The sequence below is a fragment of the Protopterus annectens genome, chromosome 1.part0, assembly GCF_019279795.1.
Source record: "Protopterus annectens isolate FY-2018-M chromosome 1.part0, PAN1.0, whole genome shotgun sequence".
In the NCBI taxonomy this organism is placed as follows: Eukaryota; Metazoa; Chordata; order Ceratodontiformes; family Protopteridae; genus Protopterus; species Protopterus annectens.
The window spans coordinates 1,374,511,840-1,374,533,210 of NC_056725.1; the positions used below are offsets into that span (position 1 = coordinate 1,374,511,840).

General features: G+C 43.7%; 1 protein-coding gene across 1 annotated transcript in view; it reads right to left on the reverse strand.

The window, feature by feature from the left end:
* RNGTT (RNA guanylyltransferase and 5'-phosphatase) overlaps positions 1-21,371 on the reverse strand; it is a 2,413,358-nt gene that overhangs the window by 40,306 nt on the left and 2,351,681 nt on the right. Inside the window, exon 15 of the mRNA XM_044066976.1 lies at positions 3,040-3,163. Coding sequence (XP_043922911.1) covers positions 3,040-3,163 — 124 coding nt within the window. The remainder of the gene's footprint in view (positions 1-3,039; positions 3,164-21,371) is intronic.

Consider the following 21,371-nt stretch of genomic DNA (forward strand, 5'->3'; position numbering starts at 1 on the left):
CAAGAATCAAACCAGAAAACCTATAGTTGTGAGGTAACAATACTTTCACTGCACCATCAATTATACAAGGAATTAAACATTCAGAAACCTGAAGTCTGAAATTCAAATGCCTGTCAATTTTACTGCGGACAGAACAAAAACAATTTTCAGCAGAGACGCAGGGATTAAAACTGCAGACACATCTTTGTAAAATGGCAGGGCACCAGAGCAAATCCACACAAACACAGGCAGGAGATGCAGACTCCAAACAGAAGCCACCCCAACCAAGAATCAAACCAGAAAACCTATAGCTGTGAGGCAACAATACTACCACCGCACCATCAATTATGCAAGGAATTAAACATTCAGAAACCTGAAGTCTGAAATTCAAATGCCTGTCAATTTTACTGCGGACAGAACAAAACCAATTTTCAGCAGGGATTAAAACTGCAGACACGTCTTTGTAAAATGGCAGGGCACCAGAGCAAATCCACACAAACACATGGAGGAGATGCAGACTCCACACAGAAGCCACCCCAACCAAGAATCAAACCAGAAAACCTATAGCTGTGAGGCAACAATACTACCACTGCACCATCAAATACGCAAGGAATTAAACATTCAGAAACCCTTAAGTCTGAAATTCAAATGCCTATCAATTTTATTTAACATTTTTAATCAGGACAGTCTGACTTGGAACAAATAAACAAATTTTCAGCAGAGGCCCAGGAAGAAATAATGCAGACATGTCTTTGTAACATGGGAGGGCACAAAAGCAAACCCACACAAACACAGGGAGAAGATACAGACCCCACAAAGAAGGAACCCCAGCCAAGAATCAAACCCAAGAACCTGCAGCTGTGAGGCAACAATGCTACTACTACACCATCAAATATCAAGCATTGCAACATTTACAAACCACAGATATTATGAGGAACAGATCAGATCGAATATGAGGTAAAAATCTGAAATTTTTTTACAAATGGTGGTGGGTAGGGAACTCAAGTCTTTAACACCTGCATACAGGGTACAGGGTTCAACTGAGGCATTCCCTACCACACCACCATAAGCACCTGGGGCATTTTCACACACACACACACACACACACACACACACACACACACACACACACACACACACACACACACACACACACACACTCTCCAGTAAAGCACCATACACAAACACACTCTCTCCAGTAAAGCACCATACACAAACACACTCTCTCCAGTAAAGCACCATACACAAACACACTCTCTCCAGTAAAGCACCATACACAAACACAAACTCCAGTAAAGCACAAGCACCATACACAAAGAAAAAGCACAAACTCAATAAACATTGTAAATTAAAAGGCACCTTACCTGAAAACGTCCGTACATACATCCTTCCCGCGCAATACTGAAGACCCGCGAGATCCCAATGCTCCTTCCCGACGCCGACGAGATCCCTAAGGCTCTGTCCCGAGTCCCTGCTGCTCCTCTTGCAGTCCGGACGCGTCCCATAATCCTGGCGGGTCTGTGCACTGTAAAAGTGCACAGACGCTCCTTGTGTCCCCCTATGGGGACGGCCGGGCTGCCTTGAGCATGCGCATAGACCGATAAGCCGGGACTCGGTCTATGCGCAAAGTCCGCGAATTTTAAAAAAATATTTTTTTTTATTTTTCATTTCTTTTTCTTTCTTTTTTCATTTTTGAGGGGGCTGCAGTCCGGCAGCCCTATGCCACGAGCCGCCCCTGGCCATGAGTCTGTTTCTATGATACTGGTTTTACCACAGTGTTTAACACAGGTACACAAATATGAATACGTGGTTACTATTTTTTTGTCCTCCTGACTTATTCCATTCCTCAAAAATATAACTTAAATCAATATAAGCCCACCAACATAAAAAAAAATCTGCAACAAGAAAAAAAGCTTCATCCAGGGATAACTGAAATAAGGGAAAGTTGCTATAATTATATGAACTGGGTATCAGAAAGGACAAAAAAAGTGCAACTAATCAAACTTTAATATTGGTACTCCAAGTAGAAAAAAACTGTGGGGGTCATTAAGACGCAATACTACTGCCCACTTTATTCCAACAAAAATAATTTAATGAAACCTGCACTGATAGAGTTTTTATCTAAATCGAAAACAGAAGTTGCTGTTAAAAAAGGGATAAGTAATAGGACCTATAAAATATTGCATGATAACTTTAGGAATCAATCAGAGAAAGACAGACTGGATAAGCAATTCACAAGGAAACAATGGGAGGATATATGTATGGCTCCCAAATATTCAACTAAAGTCTGTAACATTTAGGATTTTTTCTTAGAAGTGTTTGAAGAGATATTTTTTATACTCCCAAGCAGACTCTAAAGAATTTTTCTAAGGAAATTATTTTTTGAACTGGAATACATTATCTGAATTGCCTAGGCATAGTAAGGCCTTGTTAGGTTTAATTCTGGTGGCTGCCAAAAAATGTAGCTAAAAATGGAAATCCAAGTATAAACCAACTGTATTTGAGGCATTGAATATTTTAATAGAGGTAAAATAACTGGACGTGAGATCTTTAGAAAAGCGTAGGAGCAAATTACACAGAAAAATAGAAATTGCGGGAACAATACATGCATACTAATGTTATGGAGAAGTGAGGTTTAAGGGAAGGCAAGAACTGAGCATTTTACATAATGCTGGCTTGATGACAACTATACAAAAGAATATATGTGATGTACAATGTTTGCAATTGGGAATATGTTCATATGGTTTGTTTTATTTTATATAAATCTATGATTGCTTATGTCTTAAGTGCAATAAAAGTGTTAAAAAGAATAATTAATGGAAAAGTACATTCCTGGAAGATCATTTTGCCAATTCCTAATCACTGTACAAAGAAATGTAAAAAAAACTCAACTAACTGCAATTGCTATAAAGCATTCTGAACATCTATGTTATCTCTTACTGTAAATAAGACTAAAAAAGAACCTATTTTTACAAAATAAGAACTTTTAATAAGCAGTTTTCAAAGTATATCCAGACTAAAGGACAACAATGAATTAAACTGCTCATTTACAGTACTTACCCATAGCTGTGTCGTAAGAGTTTGGAAAGCTTTTATCTACTCTCTGCCTCATGAAAACCCAAGTGTTACTTTCAAATCTGCATTCGATTATTTTGTTGTCATACTGCTTCAGATCTTTTGTTACCTATTAAAACACAGAAAAAGGCAGTTGTTTAAAACACAACATTTCTTCATTCCAGTATCCATGTTATTTACAATAATTTTTGCCTTTCGGACTTTATCCTATTCACTTACTGACTGCCTACATGTAAAAAGGCAGGCACACAATTTCTTTGGAAAATGTCATCAAACAACAGATTACAAAAAAATAAATGACTAAGACACTAGAAAGTTTTGGTACTGCGGTGGTGGTGCTGCAGTAGCGTTGTTGCCTCACAGTAAAACGTTGTCCCGTTCGATTCTCAGCTAGAGCATCTTCTGTGTGGAGACATGCGTGAATGAGCGTACCTTTGTTGAAGGTTGTGCGTCAGGGCCGGCAACTCGGCATGTAAAAATCTACTGACAATCATTAGCGGACCGGAGTTCCGCTGTAGCAACCCCTAACCGGGAAAAGCCAAAACGCACAACTAGAAAGTTTTGGTATTTTGCTGCTTTTGTAAACTGTCACTTTTTTACCTGCAGATGTAAGCAATTTGATGACTCACAAGACGTGAGATGAATTTTTCTTATCAAAAAGCATACAATATGCAGCAGAAACTAGTTAGCTCCAACTACAAAATAACCATGGGTGACTGAATCCCAGTTAACTAAGTCATTCTTTTTAGCAATCAAAGAGCCTGTGACTACCCCCTACTGCTTCTGCTGAAAAGCTACTCGGTCTGTTAACACTTTTTTCCGTTTAATAAAAGACTTCATGTTTGGTTGCTGTACTATCATTTGGAAAGTACAGTTGTGTACACTTACCATAAATGTACATGTTCGAGTGTATTCATTGTTGCAGTCATCACACTTGGGTTATCTGCCTGCAGGTAGCCCTCAGTCGGGCCAAATACCAGAGTCTTGGGATTTCTGCATTGGATGATGTCACCTCTTCCACAACGTCAAGTCGTCAGGGGTATAAAACATGCAGCCGACGCCATTACATCAGTTCTTCTTGCCCCAGATGTCAGGAGCCCCCAAAATAGGAAGCAATTACATGGTGTGAAACACCTCCAGTAAAAAGTAAACACCACAACCATAAGATATGACCAAAAACAGGATAAGTAGAAAGCATAGAAGAGTCAGGGAGCTGAAGGGAGGGTAATCAGGATTGCAACAGTGAATACACTCTAACATCTACATTTATGGTAAGTGTACACAACTGTACCATGTTCTTCATCTTTCACTGTTGCAGTCATCACACTTGGATTGATTCCCAAAGCTGAGGAAGGGTGCAGGCAGTCAAGTAATAGTAGGGCTGGCGAGCAGGCTTTGTAAGACTACTATGGCAAATCCAGCTCTGGATTTAGAAAAGACAGGTAAGTGGTAATGCTTGGTGAAGGTGTATACAGAACTCCAGGTTGCAGCTTCTAGGATGTCCCTTGGTAGGGACTCCCCTGAGAAATGCTGTACAGGTTGAGGTAGCCCTAGTGGAATGAGTTCTGATGCCCTCCAGGGTAGGTTTTCCATGGTGTTTGTAGTAGAAATGGATGCAGTGTGCTATCCATTTGGAAATGGTTTGCTTTGAAATGGCCTTTCCCTCTGCTCCTGCAGCAAAGCTGACTAGCAGCTGGTCAGATTTTCTGAAAGGCTTAGTCCTGTCAAGGTAGAATCTGAGTTGTCTGTGTACGTCCAAAGAGTGCAGGATCCTTTCCCCTTTATTCTGAAAATTAGGGAAAAAGTTGATAAATGAATGGATTGGTTTAGAGCCACACTGGATACCACCTTGGGCATAAAAGATGGGTTAGTCCTGAGGGGAAACCCTGTGAGCATGGAAAATAATGAAGGGTTCCACAGCCATTAGTGCCTGTAACTCAGACACTCTTCTTGCTGAAGTGATGACTACAAGTACGGCTGTTTTCCAAGAGAGGAATTTTAACTGTGCTGTAGCAGCAGGCTCAAAAGTGGGAAGCGTGAGCTTCTCTAGTACAAAGTTAAGGTCCCAGGCAGGGGAGGGAGCTCTCCTCAGGGGTCTTAAATTATTAGCTCCTCTCAGGAACTATTTGCCCAGAGGGTGAGAAAAGAGAGGTGGGCGCAGTATTTTAATGAGATGAGATGGCCGAGGCATGAATCTTAATAGAAGAGAAGGGTAGGCCTTTGTGGAGCAGCTCTGCTAGGTAATCCAGGACTTGAGGTAAGGTGGGCACGGCTGTGTCCTTTCTTTCCTTGAGACTGGCTCCAAGAACAGTATCTTTTCCATTTTTCTGAATAGCATTTCCTAGTACTAGGCCTTCTGGCCTCAAGGATGACATCCAGCACCTGTTTGCGGAGGGTTGCTGGTGGTGTATTCGGGGAATAAGCCAGGCTGCAAGGTTCAGGGTTTGCAGCTGAGAATGCAAAATCTGTCCCTCCTACTGGGACAGCAGGGAGGGGGGTCTGATGTGGGTGCCAGGGTGCCAGACTGCGTAGGAGTGGGTACCAATGCTGGCGGGGCCATCTGGAGCAATAAGGATTGTCCTTGATTTGTCCTGTTTGATCTTGAGTAGTACTTTTGAGAGGAGAGGCAGAGGGGGAAAAGGCATAAATTGAGAGGTTTTCCCCAGGTAAAGGACAGGGCATCCACTTTCCATGCTTGGCTGTGGGGATTTCTGGTGCAAAATTTGCTCAATTGATGGTTTTGGGGGGGGGGGGGCAAAGAGGTCCACCTCTGGTGTTCCCCACCTGTGGGTTAGAAGTTTGAATGAGTTGGGTTCCAGTTTCCACTCGTGTGGGTCCAGTAGATTTGTGCTTAAGTCGTCTGCCAATGAATTTTGTTTGCCTGGCAGGAATTGAGCTTGCAGGTGCACTTGGTTGCTCAAGGCTGTGTTCCACAGGGCCATGGCTAACCTGCAGAATGGGTAGGAATGAGTTCCCCCTGCTTGTTTATGTACCACACAACTGTGGTGTTGTTTGTCTTATCAAGAGTTGTCCTGGAAGGATAAGGTATTTCAAGGCTGTCAGAGCATTCTGTACAGCTAACATTTCTTTTTGATTGATATGTAGGTGAATTTGTCCTGGCCTCCATTTACCTTGAATGCATTTGCCAGCCATGTGAGCCCCCCATGCATAGTCTGATGCGTCTGTTGACAGGGTTTGGGTGGCGTGGGGTTGAGTGAAAGGGAGTCCCTTGTTGTGGTTGCAAGCCTCTGCCCACCAAAGGAACTCTGCCCTTAGACAAGGAATGATAAGAAAGTACAGTTGTGTACCTACCATAAATGTATATGTTCGAGTGTATTCACTGTTGCAGTCATTACACTTGGGTTATCCTGCTGGCAGGCTACCCGCAGTTGGCCTGAATTCCAAAGTCTTGGTCCGGCGTCGGTTGCTGTCGCCTCTTCCCTGACATCAGTGCGCCAGGGGTATAAAAGATGCAGCCGACGCCATTTTCTTCAGTTTTTCTAGCCCCAGATGTCAGGTACCCCCAAAAGGGTAGGCTAAAATAATGCCAATAAGTATGCATGCACTAAAGTAAACATTTCCTTCATCTACAAGCAAATACACCACATAGGTTGTATAGAATAGAGAAGTACAGATAAGTCCCAGCAAAGAAAAGGGGGATGGTGGGTGGGTAACCTGGACTGCAACAGTGAATACACTCGAACATCTACATTTATGGTAGGTACACAACTGTACTATGTTCATCATGTTTCACTGTTGCAGTCATTACACTTGGGTTGAATCCCAAAGCTGAGGTTGGGTAGCTGGGTCTAAATAGGGTTAGGAGAAGCTATAAGGCCCTGCAGAACTGCAATGGCAAAGTCTGCTCTGGATTTAGAGCAGAGAGGTAAGTGGTAGTGCCTTGTAAAAGTGTGCACTGAACTCCAAGTTGCAGCTTCTAAAATGTCTTTGGTTGGTACTCCTCTGAGGAAGGCTGCTGACATGGCTGCTGTTCTGGTTGAATGTGGCCTAATGCCCTTAGACACTGATTTGCCATGTTGTGAATAGCAGAAACGAATGCAGTGGCCTATCCATTTTGAGATAGCCTTTCCTTGTGATCCTGCAGCATATGCCACTAAGAGTTGCTCAGTCTTTCTGAAGGCTTTAGTTCTGTCCAAGTAGAAGCGTAGCTGTTTGTGTATGTCCAAAGAATGCAGGAGTCTCTCACCCTTATTCTGAGGGTTTGGATAAAAAGTAGGCAAATGAATGGTTTGGTTAAGGGCCACGTTGAACACTACCTTAGGCATAAATATCGGGTTTGTCCTCAGAGAAACCCTGTCTGGATGGAAAATGATAAAAGGTTCCACAGCCAGGAGTGTCTGTAACTCGGAGACTAGTCAGGCAGAGGTTTTTGCTAGGAGCAGAGCTGTTTTCCATGATAAGAACTTTATCTCAGCTGTATTGGCTGGCTCAAAAGGAGGCAGTGTGAGTTTTTCCAAGACATAATTGAGGTCCCATGCAGGTATTGGTGCTCTCCTTGGAGGTCTTATGTTTTTGGCCCCTCTGAGGTACTGCCTTAGCAATGGATGAGAAAAAATAGGTGTTTCCATATTTTAATGAGCTGAAATGGCAGAGGCATGGATTTTAATTGATGAAAAGAATAGGCCTTTGTCCAGCATCTCAGTTAGGTATTGTAAAATCTGAGGAATATTTGGTACAAACGTGTAAATTCCTTGTGCCTGGTTCCAAGCACAGAATCTTTTCCATTTTTCTCCATAAGATTTTCTGGTACTGGGCCTCCTGGCCTCCAAAATAACATCCATCACTGCTTTAGAGAGAGGTGTGTTATGAATGGCTACATTATCTGCCATGCTGCCAGATTTAGGGTCCTGAGTTGGCTGTGCAGTATCTGATTATTTCGTTGGGTCAGTACGTGAGGAATTAGAGGTAATGTCCAGGCTGGGCCTTGAGACAAGCTCTTTAGGATTGGGTACCAGTGCTGGCGGGGCCAGTCTGGGGCAATCAGAATCATGGCTTCTCTTGTCTGACCTTTAGGAGTACCTTGGGGAGGAGTGGCAGAGGAGGAAAGGCATATAGTGTTAGGCTTTTCCAGCTGAATGATAGAGCATCCACTTTCCATGCTTGCTTGTGATAAGTCCTTGTGCAGAATCTCTGTAGTTGGCAGTTGTGAGGGAAGGCAAAAAGATCTATGTCTGGGTGTCCCCATTTCCTTATTATCATGCTGAAGACTTGTGGATCCAGTTTCCACTCATGGGGATCCGTGAGGTTTCTGCTTACTTCGTCTGCCAGAGTATTTATCCTTCCTGGCAGGAACTGTGCTTGCAGGTGTACTTAGTAAGTCAATGCTGTGTCCCACAAAGTCATAGCTAATCTGCAGAGGGGATAGGAATGTGTGCCCCCCTGCTTGTTTATGTACCACATGACTGTAGTATTGTCCGTCTTTATCAGCAGTTGTCCTGGATGAAGCAGTTCCTTGAAAGCTGTCAGGGCATTTTGAACAGCTAGCATCTCTTTTTGGTTGATATGAAGATGCATTTGGCTTGTGGACCATGTGCCCTGAATACATTTTCCTGCCATGTGTGTCCCCCAGGCCTAGTCTGATGCATCTGTTGTTAATGTCTGCCTGACTGTGGGTAAAGTGAATGGCTGTCCCTTGTTGTGGGGACAAGCCTGTGCCCACCATCGAAACTCCTGTTGCAGGCAGGGAATGAGGGTAATTAATGTTTCCAGGCTGTGGCAATGTTAAGTCCAAACACTTTTTAGATACCATTGTAGTTTCCCCATATGCAGTCTTGCATATGGAATTAGCAGAATGCCATGAAACCAAAGCCTGCAGAATTTTTCTTGCAGATAACTGGGTCTTTGTTGCCAACATTTTGAAGTAAGAAGTCAGTTGCCTTTGTTTGTCTAGCGTGAGATAAACCATCTGGGTAGTTGTATTTAAGCTTGCACCCAGGAATATTATCTCTTGAGAGGATACTAGTTTTGATTTCTTTTCGTTTACTGTGTACCCTAGGCAAATTAGTAATCTTTTTACAAACGCCAGATGTTTTAGTAGAATGTCCTTGTTCTCTGCTTGAATAAGGCAGTCGTCCAAGTAAGGATATATTTAAATTCCTCTTTGTCTGCAAAATGCAATTACTGGTGCTAGGCATTTTGTGAAGACCCGGGGTGCAGTAGATAAGCCAAAGGGCAGTGCAGAGAATTGGCAGTGCATTGAGCCAGCTATGAATCTGAGGTATCTTCTGCAAGATTGTCTGATTGGGACATGCAGGTATGCCTCTTTTAGGTCCAATGTTACAAGCCAAGCCTTCTTGCCCAGCATGGGCAGAAGTTGTTGCAGAGTCAACATTTTGAATTTTGGAATGTCCAGAAATGTGTTTAGAATAGACATGTCGAGTATTGGTCTCCAGGCTTTGTCCTTTCTGGGTACCAAGAAAAGTCTTGAGTAAAATCCTTGTCCCTGCTCTTGCTGTGGCACTCGCTGAATGGCCCTCATGTCCATGAGAGATGAAACTTGTTTTTGTGCCTCTGCCCACTGATTGTGTGGCAGGTCTGGCATACCTTTTGACCTTGGCAGGGTGTGAAAATGGAACCTGTAGCCTTGTGACACTATATTCAAGACCCATTTGTCCTGGGTGATCATGTGCCAATTTTGTGAAAAAAGTGCTAGTTTTCCCCCTAAGGGGGCTGCCAAAAGATAAGTGCTTGGTGCTGGCAGAGGAAAGTCATTGGGACTGTTTCCTGTATGGCTGAGATTTGTCTTCTCCGCTTTTGGAAGTAGAAGCACCCCATTGTTTAGACCTGTATGAGTCTTGGGGCTAGGATTTGCCTCTGGGGTGTCTGTATCTGCCTCTATGTGGCTTGTCTGACACTGGAAAGGACCAATTATTTGAAGGCCAGTTCCTGCTAAATCTGGGTGGCTGTACCTGTAAGAAATCCTTAACTGTCTGCATAGATTTCACTTTGTCCTCCATTTTTTTCAACACCTCTTCTGCTTTAACACCAAGCAAAGTATCATGCTGTAATGGAGCATCTAATAATTTTGCTTTAACATGATCAGGCAGATTCTGTTCCTTTAACCAAGCATGCCTCCTAATGACAGTACCCGTAACAGCGGCCCTGCAGGAGGCCTCCAGAGAGTCAAAACCACATTGCAAAGTATGCTTTCCCACTCGTTCAGCTGCATGCAGTAAATCCTGCATTTCCTTGTTTTCTGCACATTCAGAATTTGTCAACATTTTCTGTTTAAGCAGTGACATTAAGTATTGCTGATATTTAAGCATATGAAACTGACAATATAAAGCTCTTACAGCCAAGGTAGCAGAAGTATAAATCTTTTCCCCCATCTGTCCAGTGCCCTTGAATCCCTGTCTGAGGGGATAGGGTTTTTTTGCAGTGGAAGCCTTGACCCCTTTGTGACCCTGAGATATAGTTTCTGGGTCAACAGCAGGGTTTTTATAAAGAAATTTATGGGAATCTGGAACCCTGTATTATCTGTCTGGCTTAACAGGTGCTGGAGGTAGAGAGTCTGGAGACAGTCCGGACTCTGAAAATACATCATCTACAATGTCTAAAACAGGAGGAATAGCAGGAGGCCTGTGCTGAGGAAGTAAAAGGAAGTCTCTAAGCCTTTTCTTAGATTCTGAATAGTCTTGGCTCTCCCAGTGGAAGTGCTCCCTCATGGTACGCAGGGTTTCCCCAAACGAATAATCCTCAGGAGGAGAGGCTGAAGGGATATATTCTTCAGCATCAGAATTCTCATAGGGAGGAAGACAGTATTCATGTTCAGAAGAGGAATCAGAGGAAATGGAAACCTGATCTGAAGACTCATATTCTGTCTCTTGCCTAGGCCTCTTATCAGGAGGGGGATGGGAACCCCTGATCAAAGTAATTAGGTCTTCGGCCATTTTGAGCATCAGTTTTTTAGGCATGGAGGCCTGTCCATGGGACTGCTGTACTTGTTTCTTTGTCTTTAGTGGAGCTGTAGTCTTTGCCTTTGAAGCTGAAGTCAGTTTTACATATAACTGTGTAGGCCTGAAAACACCCTCAGAAGCTGATGCCTGCTCAGCAGCTCCGGACCCATCTGAAGGGATATTTTCCGAGTGTCCAATACCTTGAGTTTCCTTTCCTGCGGCCCAGTCGGCTCCACGTGGGAGTCGGAAGTGGCCTGTGGCTCTGAGGTAGCGGGCGTCAGGGGCTGCAAAAGCGCCTCACTGAGAACAGGCGACTGGCTTAGAAGAAGCCTCATCTTCAGTTTTGGACCTCGGATGCCTTTCCTTTTCCATTTCCTTGCGTTTCTTGTGAATTGCGGTAGTCAGATGGCTATCCGACGACATTGTGTAATTAAATCTTCAGCCAAAGTAGTGAAATGCAAAATCGTGCCGATGCTTAATAGTGCGTTGGTTAAATCTAGCACAAAACCTACAATTAGCGACGTCGTGATCAGGGCCTAGGCAAGGAATACAAGAATGGAAGTCCTTATGAGGTATTTGCTTCCCACAAGAAATACAATTATTAACTTTTTCTGACATTGATCTGGAGCAAGAAAAAAGTTTCCCCAACGGGGTACTTAGCTTTAAATGAAGACTTTGGATCTGAAATTCGAACACGAAAATCTCAGGATTTGGCCGACCGGCACTTGCGAACTGCTTTTGCTTCAAGCACCACTCGGCAAGAAAGACTGGAGAAAATGGCGTCGGCTGCATCTTTTATACCCCTGGCGCACTGACGTTAGGGAAGAGGTGACAGCAACCAACGCCGGACCAAGACTTTGGAATTCAGGCCGACTGCGGGTAGCCTGCCAGCAGGATAACCCAAGTGTAATGACTGCAATAGTGAAACACGATGAACATTAATTGTTTCCAGGTCCTGAGAATGTTGGCACCAGAGGCTTTTTACGTACCATTGAAGTTTCCTCATATGCAGTCTTGCATACGAAATTAGTAGAATGCATGAGGCCATGAACCCTAGGGCTTGCAGTATTTTTCTTGCAGATAGCTGGGTTCTGGTGACCATTAGTTTGAAGTAGTTTGTCAAATACACCTGCTTTTCTGGAGTAAGGATTGCCATCTAGGAAGTTGTGTTCAAGCTTGCTCCCAGGGAATACAATCTTTTTGCTGGGCACCAGATGTGATTTCTTTTCGTTGATGGTGTACCCCTGAGAAGTTAGAAGTCTCTTTACAAATGCCAGGTGCTGAAGTAGCAATTCCTGACTGCCCGCCTGAATCAGGTAATCGTTGAAGTATGGATAAATTTGAATTTTTCTCTGTCTGCAGTATGCAATGGCTGAGCCAAGCACGTTGTGAATACCATGGGAGCAGTAGATAAGCCAAAGGGAAGTGCACAGAACTGATGGTGCATAGAGCCTGCCCTGAAAAGTAGATATTTCCTGCAAGATTCCCTTATGGGGATGTGCAGATAAGCTTCTTTTAGGTCTAGGGTGACTAGCCAGAAGTCCTTGGCTAACATAGGAAGCAGCTGTTGTAGTGCAAGCATTTTGAATTTTGGAACCACCAGGAAGGTGTTGAAAATGGACAGGTCCAGGATAGGACGCCAAGAGCCCTCTTTTCTGGGCACCAGGAACAGTCTGGAGTAGAAACCCTGTCCCCTTTGCTCTATTGGAACAGGTTGAATAGCCCTGATACGGAGAAGAGAAATTGCTTACTTTTGAGCCTCTGCCCACTGGTTTGGAGGAAGGTCTGGCAACCCGCTTGGAGTTGGCAGTGAGTGGAAGTAGAATCTGCATCCCTGGGATACAATGTTTAGGACCCATTGGTCCTAGGTAATGGACATCCAGTTTTTTTTGCATGCAGGGCGAGTTTTCCTCCTAGGGGTGCAAGTACTTGGGCATGGCTGGGAAGGATGATAGACAAGTCATTGTGAATTTTTTCCATAAGCGGGTGACTTACCACTCCCTGTTTTTGAGGGGGGAGCACTCCATTGTTTAGATCTCTGTGTACCCTGAGACTGTAGCCTTGGTGGTCTGTTGCCCCTGGGTTTGGGCTGAGAAGACCTGGTAAAGACTGGAAAGGACCAGTTTTATGAAGGCCAATGCCTACTGAATGTAGGTGGCTGTACTTGTAAGAAATCTTTAGCAGTCTGCATAGATTTAGCCTTTTCCTCCATCTTTTTAAGAACCTCTTCTGCTTTTGTGCCAAACAAACATTCCTGGTTTAATGGAGCATCTAGTAATTTTGCTTTGACATGGTACGGCAAGATTTGTTACTTCAGCCAGGCATGCCTTCTCAGTACAGACCCAGTGACAGCAGCCTTGCAAGATGCTTCTAAGGCATCAAAACCACACTGCAAAGTATGTTTACTGACTTGGTTTGCAGAATGCATTAACTCTTGTAAATCTTTATTTTCTGCAAATTCTGGAAGCAACATTTTTTGTTTAATTAGTTCCATAATATGTTGCTGGTACTTCAACATGTGAAACTGGCAATTTAAAACCCTGATGGCAAGAGTTGCACAGGTATATACCTTCATTCCTCATCTGTCCAAAGCCCTCAAATCCCTCCCTGTCCAAAGTGGTAGGATGTTTGGCTGTAATAGCCTTAATACCTTTAGGTCCCTGGGAAATGGTCTCTGGATCTGCAGTGAGATTCTTAAAGAGAAATTTGTGAGAGTCGGGTACCCTGTAGTACCTGTCAGGCTTTCTAGGAGCTGGTGGTAAAGTATCGGGAGTAAGACTGGATTCCATGAAAACATCATCTACAATATCCAGGACAGGGGGGGTATAGCTAGAGGCCTGTGCTGAGGCAAGTCTAAAAATTCTCAGAGTCTCTTTTTGTTCTGTGGGCAGTCCTGGCATTCCCAGGGGAAATGCTCTCTTAAGGTATGCAAGGTTTCACCAAAAGAAAAGTCCTCTGGACGGGAGGCAGAGGGAATGGAATCCGCTGCATCTGAATCCTCATAGGTAGATAAGGGTATGTCCTGGTAATCAGAGGGATCAGAGTCATTGGACTCATGGTCTGTTGAATCAGAAGGGAAATCAATTCTTTGTCTTTTAGAGGGGGAAGGCTGGCTTCCCCTAATTAGAGTTATAAGGTCTTCAGCCATTCTAAGCATTTGTTTCTGTGGCATGGGAGCTTGAAAATGCGCTTTGGTTGTCGGTTTTCTAGGCGTAGTGCGAACTCTGGGCCTGACAAAACTGGTTGCTTTAGTCTGAAATGAAGTCGTCGGTTTAAAACGAACATTGGAAGGTTGGAATACACTCTCAGAAGTTGGTGCCTGCAGAGCAGCTCCGGACCCATCCAAGATAGAGACATCCGCAGGTTCCATAATCGAAGAATCATCTCACGGCATACTGGAATCTGAGTCTCAGCAGAGGCCTGTGAATCTGCAGAACCGGGTATCAGGGGCTGTGAAGGCGCCTCACTGAGTACCGGCAGACTGGTGACTAGCTTAACGGAAACATCATTGCCAATTTTGGACCTATGCGGTCTGTGTCTGTCTTTATCCTTATGTTTTTTCGGAAGATTAGTTGTCGGATGGCTTACAGAAGCCATTTTGGAATATGGAGAATGGTAGCAGAAGAATTTAGCAACAAAGATAGCCCGATGACGAATAGTTTGGGCGTTAAACAAGGCACAAAACTGACAGCGAGGGACGTCATGGTCTGGGCCTAAACAGGTGACGCAGTAAGAATGAAAATCTCTGTGAGGTATTTGCTTTCCACAGGCAAGACAATTATTAACTTTTTCTGAAATCGGTTAGATCAAGAAAAAAGAATCCCCAGTGGGGTACTTAGCTTTAGAAGACTTCAGGTTTGAAACTCGAAAAATGAAGATTTCAGGTAGCGGCTGACCAGCACCTCCGAACTGCTTCTGCTTCGGGCTCCCGCACGGCAAGAAAAGCTGATGTAATGGCATTGGCTGCATGTTTTATACCTCTGACGACCTGACGTCATGGAAGAGGGGACAACATCCGACGCAGAAATCCCAAGACTCTATTATTCGGGCCGACTGAGGGCTACCTGCAGGCAGATAACCCAAGTGTGATGACTGCAACAGTGAAACACGAAGAACGTCCATATTTACTCTACATTTCAAAAGCACCAAGACTACTTAAACTGCTTTAACTCCATCTAGAGCTTAAACACTGTTTAACTACGTTGGGCTTCTGGTGCAAAGAAAGGGCAATTGCTCTCACAGTTACTGCTAATTAAGGAATGGGAGCAAACCCTGCTAGGTTGCCAGAAGTTATGCCTGTGACTGATATGTGACCAGTTACCAAATCAGTTAGAGAGTGTGGGCAGTGGCCAACAGATTCTATCGTCTCTGAGGCCTTCTTTTGTTACAATGTTTTCAATCTCTAACTTACATTTTCAAAATATAGTCAACCCCAACCTGTGCATGGCACCAGAGGGTCACTGTGTTGGATTAGGACATGCCCTACTGAATATTTCTCAAATCTGTCTCCATACAACATGAGCACGGTGCAAACAAAGACAAAGATGTAAAATTATAAAGCTGCAATACTTACGTGGCATGTAACACCAAACTCAGGTAAAGAAACCACACAATACAGACAGGAAGACAAATATAGGAAAGTTAAAAAGTACCTTCTGCTGAGAGTCATATCTACTAACATCTTACTCTGAAAGCCTCTCGGCATTGGGTAAAAGTGACAACATGTGATAAGAACAGGTGGTGAAATCAACCTCCCACAGAGACAAGTCACAAAGGCAAGGTTAAAAATGCTAACTCTTAAAATGTACCAAAAGAAGACCATCTCCAGTAGTACAGATCCAAACATTAGTGTTTGCTGACAGTGTGTACCAATAACCAAGAGGCCACAATAAAGAGCTCTGCAACAGACACATTTTAGGATTTAAGAACTTTGCCAAACTTTCTTCAATGAATCTGGCTACCAGGTATGAAATCAAGAGGAATAGTTGAAAAATGTGCATGCAACTTCCTAACACTGTATAATGAAATAAGTCTCACTGCCAGTGCCCATTTCCCCTCTGACTGGGCAAATGTTGCAGGCTGCTATGTTCTGCTGGCATCAAAGAGATCATTTCATTTAAGCAATACACCAAAATAGCTTTCTGAATGCAGGGATTTTTCATTCTCAGCTGCACAAGAAAGACAGACTCTAGGAGTGTTCCACGATGTGCATCTCCATAGTGATATGAACTACAATCAAGAAAATACCATGGACTATGGCCTGACTCAAGAAGCAAAAGCTTCCATACAGAAGATGTAGTATGTCTTGCTCTAACTGCATAGATGTCACACCAGACACTGACATCTAACCTTACCACAAGGAACTTGGAAGTCAGTCTCTTTCCATAGCCTGGAAATTATGCTACATTGACTATATAACTGTACTACACCCACTGCATAGTTCACTGTTGTAGTCATAAACTTAGGGAAGACCACCAGAGCTGGCAGTCCCTGCAGATTGGGGAGTTGTGGATGGTGGAACAGAAGATGATGAGGGTAGCATGCTCTTCATAGTGACACAGGCAAAACCTGTCCTAAAAATGAGGTGTAGTCTATAATGTTTGGAAAAAGTAAGAACAGAGGACCAGGTGGCTGCCTCTAAAATAGCCTGCGCAAGGACTCTGTTCAAGAAGGCTGTAGTAGTGGTTGTGACCCTTTTAGAGTGTGATTTTTAGTTTACTTAGCAAGTTTTTTCCCCATTGGTCCTGTGGCAATACTACAATGTGATACCAGTTTTGAGATGATCTGCCAGTTGCCTGTGCACATACACAGTGTTGATTCTTTCCCTCTAGTTTTGAGGTACAGTAAAAAGATGGCAAATTAGCTTGGTTTAGTGCCACTTCTGTGATTACCTTTGGCATTTAAGAAGGACTGCTGCACAAAGTAACCCTGTCTTTAAGGTACAGCATTTAGAGACTCACCTGGCCAGGTCACTGCAATGCAAGAATGCTGAATTCCCAAATAAGTATTTAAGATCTGCAGAAGCAAATGGTTGAAAAGAATGCAAATCCAATTTTCCAACATGAAATACAGTCCCAGGCTGAAGCCAAGGTCTGCCTGGGTGACCCTCAGATGAAGGATAATCTTCAAAAACTGCTTAAGTGGTGGTCTAGACGCCAGTGGGAAATCTAGAGGCAGGCAAGCTGAGAAGGCTGAAAAATGCACTTTTCCCACTGTATACACTAAGCCAGTTGAAAACTGCTTGTAAAGGGACTGAAGACGCATCTACCTGTTTTGGGCAGCAGGTCCTCCTTTGGCACTACAGAGAAAAATCTCCTTTAGTCAAATAAGTATGATCTAATGGTACTTGGTCTCCCACCCTTTCTCATAACCAACATGTCTGTGGAATAAAGTTTCCCAAAGGGAAGAAAAGTTATAGCTCTCAAGCTGCTACAGTCAAGGTGGGCAGGATATGGTGGACGAGAAAGACCCTGTACATGTCAACAGGTCTGTATGCTGTGGCAGCAGAAAAGTTTTTTTGCACTTGCCATTGGGAATAGGTGGGGAAATGACTAGTGTGTGTGTGTGTGTGTGTGTGTGTGTGTGTGTGTGTGTGTGTGTGTGTGTGTGTGTGTGTGTAAAAGGTCTATAAGGATCACTTGTTCCCATCTTTACATTCTAAATTACCTTGGGGTGCTATGACAGTATGGAACAGCATGCAGAAACAAACCTTACCAATTCAGGGAGAAACATCCACTGCCCAAGCTTTCTTGTGAGGTGTTCTAGAGCAGAATTTGCTCAAGGGTATTTTTCTCAGGGAAGCAAAAAGATCTAACTCTGCATACCCCACCTGTTCTCAGGGTTCTGCACAACCTTCCTGCATCCACTTTGTTTGTTTGCAGAAGTCCTGCTTACTGGGCTGTAACTATTTTCCTGAGAGAGAAATAAAGCTGTCATCAGAAGTGGATTTCACAACCCACTCCCAGGATTGCACGGCTAGCCTGCATATGTGACAGAATGTTGCTTTTTGACATATGACATCATATCAGTGTGGCAAAATCTGAGCCCTTGTCACCCATACTGTTTTGAAAACTTTCAGAGCATACCGGAATGCTAGCATTACCTTTAGATTTAAAAGGCTCTGCTTTTCACTGGAATCCAGGTACCCAGCAAGTTAAGACCTAGAGTGTGGGCTCCACAAATGGAAGTACTGTAAATACCATCTCCAGAGGCTGAAACCTCTGGTCCGAGATATTACTTGGGAAACACTGTATCTTCCTCATATGAAATCTGGTTACTGGAGCCATTTTTAAGCAAATGGGTTTGAAAAATAAGATAAACTGATGAAAGACATGGCAATGGTAAATTTCTTTCAACTACAAAGTTATTAGCTTCTTTTTTCCCTAATTAGTAAATGCCCCAGTGGGTGACAAGAAGTCTGCGGCTCTTACTACTCTGTATTTTTGTGGTAAGACTTTATCTGTTATTAATTTAGCTGCACAGTAATATATCTTATTTACTTCTGTTGTATTGCATGAGTCTACGCACAATCCTAATTACTGTGTTCATTTGTTTTATCAAACTTCTTTTTGTGTTTTATTGACTTTCTGTAGTCCACTTCTTTCATTGATCTTAAGATGTCTGTCCATCTCTATTAAATCAAGCAACTCTTAACTTAGATAATTTTCTTCTAAACTGAGGGCACATTTTTTGCTCTGCAGGCATTCTACAGAAAGTTTCAGAGCATCTTCCTGTGCCACATTCTCTTCAGTTTCATAGCTGTGTACTAGGCTAATAGCTCTGGACCCTTTACAAGCCTAGCCCATAGAATTACCCTGGCATAGTGCCACCCGACATTAGTTCCTAGTGCCTCTGTCGAGTAAAGCCACTGGAGTGATCCCCGGGGTGAATTTTCTATTTCCCACCCACTTATCAAGATTTTTCTTGAAGAGGGCCAGTGAGGTGCTCTGCTTGACATGTATGGGAAATCTATTCCATAGCATGGGCCAGTCTCTGGGTTATGAACCTGTCCTTCCAGCATGTTCTGTTGATTGTGGCAATGAGGTCTCTGGAGCCTGTGGTGCGGAGGGATTGGGATTTCTGTAGATGTAGCATTTCTAACAGAGCTGGGTCAGACATGGCTTTGTAAGTCAAGCAGAGATCACCTCTAAGCAAGTGATATGAGACAGAGAATAGTTGGAGTTTTTTCAGTCTGTCTATATAGGCCAAGTGTTTAAGGCCTAGGATCCTCTTTCTGAGGTACTTTTGTGTCCTCTCCAGTTGTTGCAGGTGCCTAGTGAGGTACATGCCAAAAGGGGCATTGTAACTCGATGATTGGCCTAATGAGGGAAGAGTAGAGGGAGACAATGACCTCTTTTTTTCCTGGATGCAAAACCCTTAGTAATGAGATGTGCTACACAGAAGGACTTTCTGACCACAGTGGTAACATGGTGCTCAAAAGAGAGGTTGCTGTCAACCTGCGTTCCCAGATCTCTTATAACACCTTCTGTGTTCAGTAAACTACCACCAGTGTGGTAATTCAAGAGAACCAGGTTTTTCCCAAGGGGGATGACGACACATTTTTTGGCAGTGAGCTTAAGGCCATGGTTCTGACACCAGTCTTTGGTGTCATTGAGGCCTTTCTGTAGGATGTCAACATCACTTGGGGAGTTAATAATAGCTCCCAACTTGCAATCGTCTACGAATTTTGTCAACCAGAGTCCCTTCGTGTTGGCCCGGACTTCAGAGAAGTAGATATGAAACAGGAGAGGACCCAGGACCGAACCCTGTGGGACTCCACTCGTGACTGGTCGGCAGTCTGACTTGGAGTCAGCTACTTTCACACTGCGGGTTCTGTGAGCCAGTTTGCAACTCACCTAGTGATATAGGGGTTGATGCCTAGCTTAGTGAGTTTTTCTATGATTCCTGAGTGGGGAATGGTATCAAAGGCCTTGGCCAGATCAAGGTAGGTTGTATGAACCACCTTGCCTTCATCCACAGCTCTGGTGACTGACTCAAAGAAGTCGGCCAAGTTGAGCAGGCATGATCTACTCTCCACAAAACCAAACTGTGTAGGATCCAGAGTTTGGAGATTCCCTATATCCTTGTTTATTAGGTCCATGATGATGGGTTCCATAGCTTTGCATCAGACTCGTCAGGCTAATTGAGCGATAATTCCTGGGGTCTGTAGTCGCTCTTCCTTTGTGGAGAGGGATGACTGCAGCAGTGCGCCATTCAGTAGGGACAAAGCCTGAGGTGAGGCTGTGACTGAACAGGACACACAGGTGAGGTGCCAGTTCACTCTGTAGTTCATGTAGAACACAGTCAGGGATATTGTCAGGTCCCATAGAAGCTGTATTCTTGGCCTTGGACAGTGCTGTTTTAACCTGTGCAGCAGTAATACTGGGTGCCTGGCAATCTACTGGTATTGTGACTAGTCCTTTGTGGGGGTAAAGTTAGCACTGAATATGTCAGCCAGTATATTGGCAATATCTGTTGGATCAGTATAGGAGGTACCATTGTGCAAACAGCTCAGAGCAAATCTGGGTATTGCCGTGGAGATTCTTTACATAACAACAGAAGGCCTTGTGGTTGTCTTTATTATCTGCTGCAATTCTGTTTTCATAGCTAGCTTTAGAGGATTTGAAGAGGGATCTCAACTTTTTGTTGAGGCTGATAAGAGAGTTTTTCCAGTCTTGGGACTTCACCTTATTTCGCATCAGTTTCCTCCTTCTGAACCACCAGATTGGCTTCCTTTTTTTTGAGGAGAGTGTCTTAGTTCTATTGGGTATGGCGAGATCCATGCATTTGTGTACGTGTTTGTACAGTGCATTAGTGTATGATTCGGCAGTCATGCGACTATTCTCCATTTGCATGGGTGCCGTGAAGTTAGCCACCTCTGTTTTTAGGAGCCCAAAGTTAGCTTTGGAGAAGTTTTTCATGGTGGTTACCTTTTGGGGGGGGGGGTGTGGATTTCCAAGGTGATTATTTTGTGGTTGGATCTAACCAGGGTGGAGCTGACTATTGGTGTAGAGCAATGGTTGCCCATGTTAGTAATGACCAGGTCAAGGATGTTGCTACCTCTAATGGGGGTAAGAACGAGCTGGTCCAGAGCATTTGAATTAATTCCAAAAAGCATTGGGCAAGTGTATAAGTACATGAGTAGTTTTCCCAGTTAATGGAGGGGTAGCTGAAGTCGCCCAGTATGAGAGGGTTAGGTTTGACCCTAATATTCTCCAGGGTTCATCCCGTGTCTTCCATTGCTCTTTTATATGGGAACTCACTGGCCTATCACTCCACAACACTGACAGTATCAGAGCTGCCACCATTTCCTTTTCCTTCCCTTGCTGTGCAACTCCAACTGAATGTTTATACTGGTTTCCTATGGAAGGCTCCAAAGTATCTTTGTGTGGCAACTGATCA